Source organism: Penicillium concentricum (genome assembly GCF_028827145.1).
Source record: "Penicillium concentricum strain IBT 3081 chromosome Unknown utg000004l_segment0_segment0, whole genome shotgun sequence".
Classification (NCBI taxonomy): domain Eukaryota; kingdom Fungi; phylum Ascomycota; class Eurotiomycetes; order Eurotiales; family Aspergillaceae; genus Penicillium; species Penicillium concentricum.
Genome location: NW_026622757.1, coordinates 2,997,287 through 3,012,487, shown reverse-complemented (window position 1 = coordinate 3,012,487; position 15,201 = coordinate 2,997,287). Strand labels below are relative to the sequence as shown.

General features: G+C 48.1%; 6 protein-coding genes across 6 annotated transcripts; 2 read left to right on the top strand and 4 right to left on the bottom strand.

The window, feature by feature from the left end:
• Nucleotides 1–241: 241 nt before the first annotated feature.
• On the bottom strand, nt 242–3,673 carry N7517_010122 (sporulation-specific 71 family protein; the record flags this gene model as incomplete). Its single annotated transcript, XM_056727845.1, has 3 exons — nt 242–796; nt 859–3,507; nt 3,566–3,673. 3 exons carry the CDS (start codon nt 3,671–3,673, stop codon nt 242–244), a joined length of 3,312 nt encoding a protein of 1,103 aa, XP_056576417.1.
• A 378-nt stretch (nt 3,674–4,051) lies between these two features.
• On the top strand, nt 4,052–4,879 carry N7517_010121 (GLTP domain-containing protein; the record flags this gene model as incomplete). The annotated part of the gene is made up of 4 exons (XM_056727844.1): nt 4,052–4,187; nt 4,243–4,301; nt 4,355–4,473; nt 4,582–4,879. 4 exons carry the CDS (start codon nt 4,052–4,054, stop codon nt 4,877–4,879), a joined length of 612 nt encoding a protein of 203 aa, XP_056576416.1.
• A 1,786-nt stretch (nt 4,880–6,665) lies between these two features.
• N7517_010120 (uncharacterized protein) lies at nt 6,666–8,030 on the top strand (the record flags this gene model as incomplete). Its single annotated transcript, XM_056727843.1, has 5 exons — nt 6,666–6,818; nt 6,869–6,976; nt 7,040–7,449; nt 7,508–7,572; nt 7,639–8,030. The coding sequence occupies 5 exons, from the start codon at nt 6,666–6,668 to the stop codon at nt 8,028–8,030; spliced, it is 1,128 nt and encodes a 375-aa protein (XP_056576415.1).
• Nucleotides 8,031–8,726: 696 nt separating this feature from the next.
• Nucleotides 8,727–9,188, bottom strand: N7517_010119 (uncharacterized protein; the record flags this gene model as incomplete). Its single annotated transcript, XM_056727842.1, has 1 exon — nt 8,727–9,188. One exon carries the CDS (start codon nt 9,186–9,188, stop codon nt 8,727–8,729), a length of 462 nt encoding a protein of 153 aa, XP_056576414.1.
• A 322-nt stretch (nt 9,189–9,510) lies between these two features.
• N7517_010118 (uncharacterized protein) lies at nt 9,511–9,969 on the bottom strand (the record flags this gene model as incomplete). The annotated part of the gene is made up of 1 exon (XM_056727841.1): nt 9,511–9,969. The coding sequence occupies one exon, from the start codon at nt 9,967–9,969 to the stop codon at nt 9,511–9,513; it is 459 nt and encodes a 152-aa protein (XP_056576413.1).
• Nucleotides 9,970–12,908: 2,939 nt separating this feature from the next.
• Nucleotides 12,909–15,187, bottom strand: N7517_010117 (uncharacterized protein; the record flags this gene model as incomplete). The annotated part of the gene is made up of 5 exons (XM_056727840.1): nt 12,909–13,548; nt 13,601–13,820; nt 13,871–14,778; nt 14,839–14,861; nt 14,924–15,187. The coding sequence occupies 5 exons, from the start codon at nt 15,185–15,187 to the stop codon at nt 12,909–12,911; spliced, it is 2,055 nt and encodes a 684-aa protein (XP_056576412.1).
• Between the last annotated feature and the right edge of the window lie 14 nt (nt 15,188–15,201).

The following is a 15,201-nucleotide window of genomic DNA, read 5'->3' as shown; positions in this document are numbered from 1 at the left end:
TAGAGCTGGATTCTCCTGTGTCTGATGATGTTGTGGACTTGGACTTGCACATATATTTAGAGCGTCTTTTGGATATCATTGTATTACTATTTTTGGTAAAAATATGCTGTGCTATGTGTATGCGAGTAGAAGGAAGATGTTCCCGAGGATTTTAGAAAAGATGAAAGCAAAGTGGTGTATACCAATAGAAGAGGAAGCATGAATGGCCGAGAAATGCAAATGCAGGCAATGCAATCAGCAATTATAGAGAAACAAGCCGTATATCTTCATGTTTCTCTTCCTGGAGACGGTCGATTTCCGAGGAAATACTCATCACCCAACGGTCCTTTTCCACACGACTGCGTGCTTTAAACACGATGGTACGGCCATGCTTACCCAGCGTAGAGACATGACGCAAGGATCGTTTGGCTTTGCCTTCCTCCCCTATTTCCTGGGCTCGGAAGTAGCTCTTACTCAAGGGTTGCCAGACCACGAAGGTGATGGCGGTGTCCTCGTCGCGACTTGTGAAGGCATCTGAATCGAGGTACACCCGTGGCAGAGCATGAAGACCAGGGTTATTACTGTCAAATGTCTGATTGGCATACAGCAAGTCGTTCTCGGTAATCAAACCAGAATAAATATAGCAGTCTTCCAGCTCGATGGTCGCTTCAAGTTCTTGATGAATGTGTGGAATCTCGGTGCCGGTTCGGCTGCGCAGTGTGCTTCGGAAAATTAACAGCTTGCCTGCTGTGAGGATGACATGACATTGGTGGAAAGTGGTGTGGCGACGGGGCTTGCGAAAGAGGTGGCCGGACATCTGTTCATGTCAGTAAGTTGTGCATGTATTTGTCTGATGTTATGATGTTATGATGGACCTACCTTGATAGTCCGACAACCAGACAGGGAGCACATGTTGTGCAAGTATGGAGATGCCTCGGCTTTCTTCACTTCCCATTTCTTTGCGAACTGGCCAATAACAGATTCCATAGCTTCGTCGATATCCAACAGCTTGAGATTGCGCTTCCGTACGGCCTTCAGTTCCGCGGCATCATCTGCGCAGCGAGTGTGCCAATACTTCACAAGCGCATCGAGTCGTTTGATCCACTCATCCCGTGTAGCACCATCGTATGCCTGGAGTCGAATGACAAGACCATTATCGAGAACCATTTCAAATGTCCTATGGTCATCGAACTCTCGCGTTGCTCCGTCATCCTGTCGTGAGTCTCTGGGTTCGGGATGGAAGTCTACAGAAGGTCCTTCCCCGATGTTGGGGTCGGCAGGGCAGCTGCCACGATAGACATGGCGGACTTCTTGCACCCGACACATATCGATACACCCATCTGCTTGGCTGATATTATGTGTATTCCTCTGCACATGCGCATAAGCCTCTTCATCATGCCGTTTCACGAATTCCTGATTGCCGCTGGAAAGCCATGTAATCTCGCCATTTTCAAGTGGATAAGGATCGATATCCCAGGAGAGCGGCATTTGCTTCAAGATTTCACGGGCAGTTGGTATACTTCCGTCTTCTGGGGGAGCACATTTCGGCGGTTGCGGGGGGAATGCCTTGGCTGGCCGACAGAAAAACAAATAATGATCTTGGGTAAAGAAGTACAACCGTTTGAAAAACATCTTGTTCATCCGCTGATGCACACCCTTCTGGGATGTGAGACGGACTAGAAATCCTTCGATCGGGGCAGGCTCCTCCTGTATGCCCCGATGCCTAATTGTAGTAGCGTAATGATGTCTTGGACGTAACTCAAGCTCGTGAGATGATTGCATCGCCATGGTCCCATGCATCTTTTCCTCGTTGACTCCAAAAATCCATTCAAGTCGATCGTACCGCTTCCAAGCAAGTCCCATCTTCTCGGTCTTGGACCAAGCTTTCAAGACCTCGGCCCACTCGGCACGGCCTTCGAGCATCTCCATGCATACTCGAATGATGGTAGCAGCAGCATATTTGTTATCGACTGCTGCAGCGTGCTCACTATCGGAATTATCTGCTTTCAGTTCTGTCTCGAGCTGGTCGAAAGGATTTTTGAAAGTGAGGGAAACCCCCAAATCAGGGACGTTAATAGGGAGTGAGGTGGGACGCCGCCATCCAAGCACTTGGCGAATGAAAGTGAACCATTCAGCAGAGTGCGCCGCGGACTTTGGACGAAGGATAAATATTTTGGTTCCGCGCTTGCAGGGACGCCAAATAACGATGGTCTTGTCGAGTGGGGAATAGAGGTTAACATGGGTATCTCTGTGACTGAGCCGTACTTCGTAATAAGGAGGCGTTTTGCTGTTCGATCGTTGTACATCAGGAATTACACGAGTGCGGTACATCTGAATGGCAAATGGCGTGTGTTCTGCAGAGATTTTGCGGCATACCACGAGAAACTCCCTCCATTTGTCCATCGTCCGTGTTTCCATACGCAGGCTGTCATTCTCGGTGTAATCGGCGGGAAGTGTGGTCTGCAGAGTCTCCTCCACGCAAACCAACATTTTCTCTGCTTTGACAATCTCTCCATCTTGCACTTTTCGCCGGTGCGGTCGATTGGCAGAGATAATACCTTGGGTCTTTGCAATCTTGGAGCGCATCTTTTGCTTCCTATGTCTGATATTGTCATCCAGGTTGAACTTTGCCACCTTCTTAGTGAGGCGCCGTTGGACTTGCGCATCTTCGCCAGCATCATCTTCATCTTGTGGGTCATGGTGTTGAAGCGTTGCTCGAGACACGCCAGATGCTTTGCTTTTCTGCTTCCCTTTATCCTTGTACTCGCGTCGAAGCAACTGTGTTGCTGAATCGGCCTCGCTTGGAACCGTGGATGGATTGGGAGTCAGTGGGTTGGGAGAATAATGACCAGTCAAATTTGTGTTTTGTGAGCCCGGGGACTGTGGTCGCAACTCAGGGGGCTCCAATCTGCTAGCTCGTATGGTGGCTATTGATTGTCCTGTATCTGTAGAGCTGGCAGCCTCTTCTCTGGCGGTGACAAACGAAGACGAAGAAACATCATTGCCGTATATGTCGACTTGCCCGCTTGTCCTGGCTTTGGGGGTGCTGTCTGTATCCTCTCCACTGTCGTCTCCGCTATCCCCTCCGCTACCTTCTTCGTTATTTCTCCCGCTATGTTCACTTGTCTCTGTGTCCTCTTCCGGTAAGGGATCGTCACCGCTGGCCTCAGCTTCAGGGTGGGTTAGGGTCTGGAGTTCCCCCACAGGCTCTGCTGCAGTTTCTTCTTCTTGTGTCTCTGTTTCCACCTCATCATCTTGCGTCTCGACGGCCTCCGTGCTTGTGTTGGTGAGCGCGAGGGCGGCTTCTTCATCCAAATCGGGTAACGATGGGCCGAGCCGATCACCCTGTTCACCGTAATGGGTCGCAACGGGGTCTGCAGAGAACGAGACGGTCTGCGATGTATAGTTTCTGACTCTCAGTCGAGATTTATACCAGGACTTGCGATGACCTTGCAGCCAGCCTTCTGGAATTGGACCGACAAAAAATCGCCGGTTCGTCATATGCAAATGGTTGGCAGAAGCATGACGCTGTTAAGAAATACCAGGTCAGTTTCTATATCCCAACCCCCAATATACAGAGACATACCAGCTGTTGGTCTGTGTATGAGCCAGTCTGCAAGCCATGATAATGTTCATGGTACGAGCGTGGGTCGGTTTCTGGTCGCGACCCATTAGCCTCGGGTGGAGAACTCATGACAATGTACTATCGTAGTACCCTCGTGGACCAAAAGGGCATGCTCCAGACATATGCAGGAGCAAGCAGATGGCCCAGGCACGAACTTGCACGAACTCCAAATAAAGTTCATCGCGAATCTCGATGTAACATGATCCGATGACGTCGCTGCAAGCTTTATGCAAACATTGCAAACATCGCAAACAAAATATTGACACTTCACCGTGTTGGTCCTGTTTACATTGTTTGCACCGTCTCCATGCCCCCGTGTGCCCCGCCATTGGCTTGCGTGGCAGCAGCGGTGAAGTTGACAATATCCAACGGTCTCCTGATTAAGCTCATTAAGCTATTTTCTCTTTCTCCCACTGTCTATTTTCTTACTTCAATTCCTCTACAAAAATGGCTGCTATCCCCGCTGACGGAACATGGTTTGATACCATCAACAAGTCCTTCGCTGATGTCCCTATCGGTGCGGAGGATGGCATCTCGACCACCGAGTTCCTCGAGGCCGCTGAGTCTCTGGTGACTCTCTTTGGTGGGTGCTGTTGCCCTGCATAGATCTACCTCAAACTAATGCAGGACCCATCTAGATGTCCTCGGTTCTGCTGCTTTCACCCCGGTCAAGAATGACTTGCTCGGCAACATCAAGGTCCGTTCCATACATTCCATCACCGGTGTCAACACATGCTAAACCTCCCCCAGAAAGTCCGTGAGCGTCAACAGGCAGCTCCCGCAGAGTCTGAGACCCTGCAGGCCCTTGTCCTGAACGAATTGAAGACCGGCAAGCACGTCGCCACTGAAGGTCTGGTCTGGCTGGTCCGGTATGTCCACATGGCTCCATCGTGACGGAAGAGACTAGTTGCAATGGCATCTCTTCTATTTGCACACATCTGCATGAACAATTGACTAATTATTGTTCTTCCCAACAGAGGCCTGGACTTCACCGTCCAAGCCCTCCGTCACAACATCGACAACTCCTCCTCGGAACTCTCTGACTCCTTCCGTGGTGCCTACGGCAACACCCTCAAGCCCCACCACTCCTTCTTTGTTAAGCCCATCTTCAGCGCTGCCATGTCTGCCACCCCATACCGCAAGGACTTCTATGCGAAGTTGGGCCAGGATCAGGCCAAGGTTGCCGCCGAGATGGCTAAGGAGGTCGCTGCTTTGGAGAAGGTGATCGCCATCCTGAAGACTTTCCAGGCTACCAAGGCTGCTCAGTGGAAGTAAGTTTGCCCTGGAGGCCTTACTTGATTAAACATGCGCGTGCGACTTGATATGTAAATATTCGATCTGGCTTCAAGCATGCGAGTTTGTATTATGTAGCGAATTCACAAAATGTTTTGGTCACCAAATTTGGAGGGCGTATTTGGGGTAGAGATCGTTGCAACCTTGGAGACGGGATGTCACATGGAAGGGAGATGATCAGTCTATAAGAGTGAATTAGGGACACGGCACAGCAAAGTATGAAGTCCAATAGCCCCTCGTATTCCGGAGTAGGTATTCCCATGTGTAAAAGCAGGTACACCCGAGGCCTCGGGAACCCAGACTTGGCAGAGATCAGCCTCTCAGCCCCAGGTGTTCCCCGAAAGTAAAACCGAGGTCGGTACGGAGTACGGAGTACTTTGTTTTGTACGGAGTAATTTGACTTTGATCTGCTAGACCCTTCAAAATACGAGGGCCCCATCTTATACCATAGTTGAAGATATAGTGTTTCGGCACAGGCCCAAGACCCGAGAGTATGGTGCCGATAATATACCTAATTTTGGGAGTATAAGTTAGTCTATAAGTGGAATAGTTTACTCCGTATATTGTAAGGGATACTCCGTATAGGTTAACACACAATAGATTTATTAGAGAAAGTGGGCAGGGCTGTCCAGGTCACAGAATTATTAGGTAATTTCCCGACCCGCGGTCAACCGTAGAATGCAGATCGCATTTATTTCGAATGCTCTCTCCCCTTAAGAGCCTCGACCCAGTTTGCATATCAGATCTCGATATCAAAACGAATTCCGAGAAGCAAGTGCTCCGTAGATTGTCAAATATTGCCAATATTTTCCGTGGCAATGACACCCAAGATAATAATCGCCTAGCCCCAACTGAGAATTGGCAACAAGGTTAACAGGGTTAACAGGGTTTGGGATAGACAGGAGTTCTCCTTCCATGGAAACTTCAAAGCGGATTGTCCATAACTGCTGCCCGTTCTAGAATAGTCCCGGCACTAGCATCACGGTAGCATCGTGGTAGTACACACGGACTTCCATCTTTTCAAGCCATCGACTCCACCGATTAAATTTGATTCGCGGTAATCAGTGGAGTCGGTTATTTGGCTGGACCTCGATTCATGGATGAAGAGGCCTGTGCGTGCTTCGGATATACTTTTACAAAGTACCCGATGAGAGAGGCTTGAGCGGTGGCATCTGAAACCGAAGGTCGTATTCAGAATGCCCTGCAGGTTTTTCCACATGGAAATGTCAGGGTTTGAATTCCGTCTATGCAGAAGAATGGAACATTCGAAGCGATGGTTAATATTGGGAAAAGGACAATTTTTTTTCCTTTTCTTCCAGAGTTTCGCATTCTCCCCACAGGTGAAACCTTCTCAAGTTAGATATTTGCCCTAATTCCTGCCACAGAGCCCATTGTTGGAGACGTCTAACCCCATTTTAACAAGCGTATGTATTGACCGTTGGTTCGGGGATCATTAGAGCTTTTTGATGGCGTCTGGCTATTTTCTTTTTGCCTATTTTGCTTTTTTGGTCCTTTTTATTTACGGAAAACTGCAAAACACGGAGAACACCACCACATTAGTCCCTATTAGTCCCCCTTGGTAAGTTCTCGCCACTGATGCTCGTAATTGTAATGCTTGATCTGCGGTAGTGGATTTTTACTTATTATAACATTTCTCTCTCTTTAATATATCTTATTCTTGTTGCTCCTTCGGACATCCTTGTATACTTTATAGGGGAAACTATACAGGTCATGACTTGGTGACCGTATATTCATTCTTCGGGTCAATATGTTGCCCCTCGAAGGTCGCAGCCAGTCAATCTTCATCGTTACTACTATCTTTCTTGGAATTTCCTTTATTGCCGTGTGTCTACGATGCTTCGTGCGGCTCCGACTTGTCAAGGCCTTTGGCTGGGATGATACCTTTATGGTATGCGCAATGGTATGTATAGGTTTCATGCAAAATCGCGGTCAGGACTGATTGATTTACAGTTAATGAACATCCTGTTCGCTCTATGCGGTATCACTGGCGCATTGTATGGAATCGGACAAAAACTCGATACACTCATTGAGAGGGGTACGATGGAAACGGCTATGTTTGTATGTTGACCTTCGACTCCCTTCACTTACGAGATGAGAATCACATGTTAACAATCCCAAAAGTGGTGGTGGCTCGGCCAAACTAGCTATGTCTGGACCTGCGCGCTGGCCAAGCTCTCCATCGCATCCGCCCTCCTCCGGTTGACGGTTTCCAAGGCCCATAAACTCGTATTATGGGCTGTCATTGGCGTCACCTGTACTGTCGGTCTTGTCTTCTGGTTCATGTTGACACTGCAATGCCAACCGGTTGAATTCTTCTGGCAACGAGTTCGCGTCTATACGAACCCTAAAGTTGTGATTACCGGTACCTGCATGGAGCTCGACAATATCATTGCCATAGCCTATGTCTACAGTATCACTGCTACACTCTGTGATCTCACCCTGGGTCTTTTACCTATTGCCCTAGTGTGGAACTTGCAAATGAACCTAAGGACCAAGTCTGCCTTGGCAGGCATTCTAGGAATGGGATGCATGTACGTCTACCCTTTGACACCCTGGAATGAGACTTGGCACTGACTTATTGGGATATAGTGCAAGCGCAGCAGTCATTATTCGCATTCCCTTCTTGCACGATTACAAGGACGTCGACTTCCTATGTGAGTTTCTATTCTTATATGCACCCGATACAATCAATAAGCAACAACTAATACCAACGCCAACAGACGCAACCGCCAACATCTCAATCTGGTCCAATGTCGAAGCCGGCCTCGGAATCGCCGCAGGCAGTCTAGTCACCCTCCGACCCTTATTCCGCTGGTTCCGCGACCCCAGCTCGATGGGCGGAAGCAAGAGCAAAACAAAACGCACCGGCGGCAGCATGCCGCTCTCAAGTGTGAACGGAGTACGCTCCAGCACGTCCAACCCACAATACTGGCGACCCGACCTAGACCGGGAAGACCAGCCTACGGTGATTACGACGATCCATACCTCGAATGGATCTGACGCTAGCCGGACGAGTAGCCAAGAAGATCTGAATCCGACAAATGGCGGCACATTCTTCCAGGGGGTGAATGTGCAAAAAACGTTTTATGTTTCGGAGGATCAGACATCGTAAGTGGCTGAATAGTTAGATAGGCTATAATAGATCTAGATCTTAATATTTTCTTTTTTTCTATGGAGTACATACTGCAACTCCTGCCCCGCGCCGGCTCTCGGGCCCCCCGGGTTTTTCACCCCGTTGGCACACCGGGCCCACAGGGCTTACGCTACACGTTAAGTAGTATAGCCGACGGAAGGCCGAAATACCCCTGTGTCAGTGCAAATGCGAGCTGAAACGAGCTGAGACTGAATGATTTTGGCCTATTGTTCTATCCTTGCCCATTTCCCTTATCGCATAGACGTCATTGGTAACGGTAGTAACGGTGATTGCATCCTTGGCATATATCCCACGTTATCTCATTCTCCATTTAGATGTATCTGGTGAGGTGCGGCACAGTCTCTAATTCAAGAATCATTTGGAATGTTATGATATCAGGGCCATTGACACCTAAGACACCAGGCAACAATCAACCGCAACACAATATCTACAAAACTACTACTTTTCCATATATTATATCGATCCATGTGACTGGAACTGCCTATTAAATAAATGATTATGCTACATTAACCAAGAAAATCACGTAGGTCAATTTTGTGCTGTCAATAAAGGTCAATACCAAACATAAAACAAGAACATAGCCTCCCTGGGCCATAAACAGGAGCCTTGTCTTCTGCTACGATCTAGTGATCAACACGTTGCATTCATTACCTTCTACGCGAAGCCCCAGTCACAGTTATGCACTGTGATACATAGATCCACGTCGAAGCCCAACTTCTCCTTCTTATTAGTCAGTTCCGGCCTAGACCTAGAGACTCGCAAAAACCACAACTCCTTCTGAAATTGAATGTGAACGCGCTTCCCATTTTGGTTGGGTTGGAATGACTTTTGTGGTTTGGGGGCTGATAAAAGTGGAGGATGTGAGCCCGGAGGGACTGTCGTGGTTGATGGACGTAGCGGGTCTGCAAATTTGCAAGACATTATCGCCATACGTAGAGGCACAGCCTGTGTCAGGACCTTGACCGGACGATGGCTGGCATCTTGTTGGGCGGGCCTTTTCCCTTTTTGCTTTGGGGGCTCAGTATATATACTGGAATCGGGTAGTTCGAGCTCTTCCAGGAAGCGTGCCAGAATGAAATTGGCAGTGCCAGGGTATGATTTCGGTGACATTGACATTTTAGGTATGATTCTATAAGAAGACACGGTCAAATATAGGAAGCAAAAGCTTATGAGGGTACTTGCCTTGGTGTTTACTTTGCCAACTCATGGAGAGCAGAATATTCTAGATACGAAATTTGGCGCGGACATTTTAATGATCGTAAACCTTCTAAGATTCCAAAGGTTCCGATGCTCATACGCAGACATACCATCACCATTTCCCCAGTAAAGATAATAGAAAAGAATGGACACAGTCGGGTTGGTTACAGAATTCGCTTGAATTTCCAGACTACATAAGTATAACATGCATTGCTTCATTGAGAGCTGTGGCCTGAGTGGGCTAGATAGGGTTGATCAGCGTATAAGACGTAGCCAAGAAGATGGGACGGGAATACCACACTTCCCATGACCCACCAGGACTCAGAGATTTGAGGAGAATGGTCTGGTTGTAGGTACTCAGGAACCCATAATGACAGCCCAGACATTGCATATCGCGAAGTCGCTGCGTTATTTCGCGCTTGAGCTCGTTCGTGTGTCTGGCGGCTTTCTGAATGTCATGTTCTGGTACCCAAGGTACCTTTAGTTCACCCACGGGCTTAATACTCGTGCCAGCAACATCTTGTAGGCCCTCCATGTGAAAGTTTTTGGCGTACCGGCTACCTTGGCACATAAAATCACCGAAGTAGAGGTTACGCGACTGGGCCTCTAAGACTGCCCCAAGTACTTGGCCTGGTTGCTGGATGAAACCCATCTCGATGGCCCACACGTACCCTGTCAGCCTCAATGATGTGGGGGCCATAACGTGATGAAATGTGGTTGAGCGTGTCCAGTTCAGATTATTGTGGTGGAAAAGAGATTGGTGTGAATGAGCAGTTGAGCTGTAATAGACGAGCGAGGAAGAAGCCATAATTGATGTGGTGGGTGTGACACCATAAAGATGATAGTGGTAGGATTTTCGAATTTGTCACACCTGATCTCACGCTCGAGCATTCGGTCATTGTTGCTCCACCGTTGATAGTATCTTGCAGCATAGCGAAGCTCAACAAATACTTCGTCTGGTAGTTGGGCATGGGTTCACAGGGAAGAGTAGCAACTCGAACAAATGTCATCGGCATGATAGCATGCGAGCTCAGAAAGCGAACTGCCCATCCACCAAGTGATATTCTTCCGTTGGGTTATTTCGGGGTGAAGTGATAGCCATACATTGTGGGTTATTGCACTTAGACCTCCTCGTAGTTCTAACGGCCATACCTCGCCGTACACATCCTGCATGTGTTTCAAATTTTTCAAAAAGAACAGCCAGAAAACCCGCGATGAGTATATTGGCATCTAGAGCCTCTGGAAAAATTCATCGGAGGTTATCAAGACCAGCCGGTCTTAGAAATCGCCTTAGGCTGGCTGATGTGTTGATCAAAATACTGATGGTATTTTTCGGGGGAGTGAAGGGCGACCATAAAGACCTGTGACTGTTCCATGCCCCGAACATTCCACTTTTTCTGATGGCAAACCCAAGTGAGCCATCGGATGACGATTCTCATCGCTTATTTGCGACTTGTCTGCAGACTGTTCCCAGGTTTTGGCCGTCTCCTAGTTCTCGATATCGCGTGCTCGCTCGATTTCTTCATGCTCGGTAGCATCAATATTTCCATCATTGTCGGTGTCTAGAACGTCTTCAAATTAAGCAGACGCCGCTTCCTCTCTTCACTTCCTGGAATGCATTCTTATCAAACGGCTCGTGACATCGGACTCGCTTCGCGTTTTCGATTCACCAAGACCATGATCAAACTTGGGACCCACACGAGTGTCAACTCCTCCTTTCGACGTGGCTTGAGCACCAGAAGAAGCCAGTGAGACTCATTTTTCATTGATGTCTTTTCGTCATTCCCGAAAATTCGATTCGTTGGCATTAGAAAGCTGCAGCAAAGCCGTCTTCGGGCAGTTCCGTGTCGATTACCGGGTCCAATCGGCGCTGTCTAGCGGCTGGGCAATTTTATGTCAGACGTTTGGCTTGTCCCCGGCAAGCCATTCCACCCTGGGAATAATCAGCTCATCATGGTCGGTACGGATCCGACCGAAAGATCCAAGTAACACTTACGTGGCTTTCGTGACATCATCATATATGAGCTTCCTCGGGAGATTGAGTCCAGATTGTGAACCACCCCATGCTAGGCTTTCTCTTGTTCATGTTAGCATAGGTGACTCTAGATGGGGGGGGTTGATAATCCCACCTGCAGTCGTTACCAAGCTGGCGACGGACCTCCCTGGCTGAGGAATCCGTAGTGTCAGTGACTCATCGGGCATATAGTTGAGATAACCGGAATATAGTTTTTAGTCCAAAGGATTTCACACAAAAGTTATCCGCGGTTCTAATGTGGAGGGGAGTTGAAGAGAGAAAGGGAAAAAGAGGAAGAAGACATAAGATATACTTGAGATAAGTGCGTAAATATATATTCCCCACTGTGGTTTCCCTAACACATTCAAAACTGTTAAGTAACTACAGTAAGCATAGTAACTATAAGTATATTGTACAGTATATGAGAAACATGTAAATATGCTTTTGAGACTATATATGCGCCAAGAGCGCCACCATGCAGGTCTATCGCATAGTTTCCATACTATAATGATCGGCATTTCTTTAATTTTCCTTCATAATGCACTTTATGGCTGCTCTCCACAACAGCCCAGCCGGGCTAGCTCAATCGGTAGAGCGTAAGACTCTTAATCTTAAGGCTGCGGGTTCGACCCCCGCGTTCGGCTATTCCTAAAAACCAAACCTGAGATTTCTTTTTTGCTCTTTAATTAATTTTTAATTCAATGCACAAATCATGTGGGAGGTGTATAAGCACAATTTCGTTGTTAATCAATGGTTAATAATAACTACAATAGAGAACAATACTCTTTGTTCCTTGGCCCTGACACATCAAGAGACATATTTCACTCTAGGGCTGCCTAGGTGAGGCATTGGTTATAGTTTGTCGGACTATCTGTCTTTGCCACTTGATGGTCTTTGTTTCTTTGTCTCTTCATCAAGCTACATGTACTAGATAAATTGCTCCATGGCAGTCGTATTTATCTCTGTTATTGACATACCCATTGATCTATCCATTGCTCACCAACCAGCGCGTAGATCTTACGTGCATCACCTCAATTACCTCTCATTTTCCCTCTCTATATCGCTAGTTCGATCTTACTTTAGCACCGTTTCGATACCGATTCCTCTTCAGCCTTCACTATGGCAGGTTTCCGAGCCTTTGCAAAAGGTGCGAGAGATGGAGTACTTGTTCTTGTGTGTGGGTGCCTGTGGGTGGGTGGGCATGTGCTATACTTTGTGGGAAGTGTTTTGTGCATTCTCATTTTGTGTACTTGTTGTTGTTGAGAGTGCGAGAAATATCCACGACTCCTGCTCGTAGGCCTTTTATTCGAGTGGGATTCTCCAGCACGGATATATGATCTCCATAGTGGATATATAAGCAATTTCAAACCCATCCAAAATACGAATGAATAACCGAAATATATATATAGCAAAGCCATTGATTGTATATATCCTAGAAAGAACCAACGCCCGATGCTATGCACACATCATCGTAAAGCAATTGCTCGAACGCCAGCCGTAATATCAAGATTAGAAGAAAGGCGCAAGCAATAGTAGACGGGTGACCAAAACACGCGAGGAAGATTTGCAGGCAGCGCGTGTAAACGAAAAAACAAATATTCCCATCCTAGCAATTAAAACTCAAGTTAAGAGCTTGGGTGCAAATTCCCCGTGTAAACACCTTCGAAATCGAGACCCGCGAGAATGCCACTGACGCGATCGATCTCACGGCTTAGATCCTCGACGTTCATCGCTAGGCTGCTCACTTCATCGAATTTGCGTCGCCGGTTGGCATCGGCGATCATCTCGGACACAAAGAACTTTTGCTCTTCTAGCACGATCAGCCGGTCTCGGAGGGACTTTTCTTCTGCCTCCAGAGCTGAGACGGCACTACTAGTGTCGCTGGCTAGGCTGGTATTGCTACCGCTCGCGGCAACGCTGTTGTACTTGATAGATGCAAGGGCAGGCTCTGGAGGCCGGAGACTTGTCGTGGAGCCATTGACCGGAGTACTCGGGGAGCTTGTCCGGCTGGGTATTCTCTCTGACGCGGGGGTTGTATGCTTGAGGATTTTGGGGAGGGATTTCAAAGGTAACATGTGGAGGTGAAGGAAGTTGCTGGCTTGCTGATATATAGCCTTCTGCAGCTTTTGTTGTGTAGGGGACTGGGTCGGCATGTCACGGATACGTCGAGCTGCAATATCATACTGCGCAAAAGAATCAATGAGTCGCTTGCGCACCTTGGATGCATCTGCGATCTGGGCCGATGATGGGGGTCGCCTTGGATCCCTAAAACAATGCCGTTAGCGACAGAAGGGAACACCGCAAACGAGAAACATACTGTAAAGCTGCCAAAAGTTTTTGGAATCTAGGCAAATGAAGGCGGATGCCTCTCTCAAACTGGATCAAGTTTTCATAGGCCCTAATCTCCGGTGGCTTTCGCGTCATGTCTGCTTTAAAGTCGCGTCGATCAAACAGCGTCGCTTTACATTCCTTGCACAGCCTCACATCAATGTTGACAAGGTTATCGCTATTAGTCTTTTCAGAGGTGGCTGTCGAGACTGTTAGAAATTAGACCCAAGTCACGAAGGATGGGCATTTTGGAACTCACCGGGAGAAATGCTCAGCGCAACCTCACTAGAGCACTCGGTACTAGGATCACCGCAGACGACTTTTCCGCAAGTTCTGCAGTGGTGCCTGCGAAACGTATAGCCCGAAAAGTCCTGCTGGCAAAACGGACATCGGGACACACTGGCATCATCTTGCCAGCTGACAATCGTTTGCTCTATTTCCTTACGCTGATCATTCTGCCACGCAAGAGACCAGAGTTTTGTTGCACTGGGGTGTATTTGATCTGGTGGCAGACTAGCCAACATCTGAGTGAGACGGGTCAATCGTTTCTCAAGTCGGGAAATCTCCAAAAATTCCTTATCGACAGTCTGTTTCCTTATTGACTTGAATACCTCCATCCGGTTTCTCGTGGCTCCTGTTGCTTGTTTAGTTTTGTTCACAACCGGAAAGTCGATGTTCTTACCACTATTATCATTGTACCCCTCCCTTGACTTGTAGCAGGTTTCGCATACTCGAGCCCATATTCCTCGCACCGGTTCATGATGTGCCGCCCGCGAGAGCTTCATTTGGTACATTGTGTGTTCTTCACAAAACAGTTTCCCGCAACTCCGACAGTTCACGCAGCCGTTGGTGGCATTCAATCGTTTCCCGCATGATGGTTCTAGGCACTCGTCGTATATACAACTTGTTTGCCAGTGTTCTTTTGTGATCAGATCTTCGGGGTCTAGTAGTTTTGGAGCTTCGGGAATGCCCGTGGGTGCTAATGGGCGGCTGGGGAGAGGCGCGCCCTGGTTCTCGTTTGATTCGAACACATCCAGGCCTTTCAGCTTCTGGTTTAGGACCGCCAGAGGCTGAAATTTCCTTGCCTTTTCCATTTGGATCTTAAACCAGTCTTTGACTTCATCTTGTCGGATATCTTCCAGGTTCTGATGGATGTCGTCGAGATGTCTGCGTCAAGTCGTTAATCATACGTTAAGGCGGCCATGAGGGGGAAGGATGGATCGGTACCTATTCAGCTGCAGCAAAGTCATCTAGACACAGTCAGCATCGTCTCATTTGACAAGAAACAAATAGGGAATGGGAACAATCATACCATCTCCTCACTGCAGATCGGACAGGAGAGCTTTGCCCCCGGAGCAGCCGGGGCGGCAGATATCGAAGTATCGCCATTCTCTATTGAAATGCGCGAAGTGAGATCCTGAGTTTCTGTCGAGAGCTGTGATGCGGATGCCTGTGAATTAAGGGAAACGCTGCTGGCGGTCGGCGAGAGCACCCGCTTCGGCTGCGGGGACGGAGCTGATGAGAGCGCACTCGGGTTGCCCAGAACACGACCTCCACCCAGCGTCCTCCGCGACATGATCACGGGGGCAT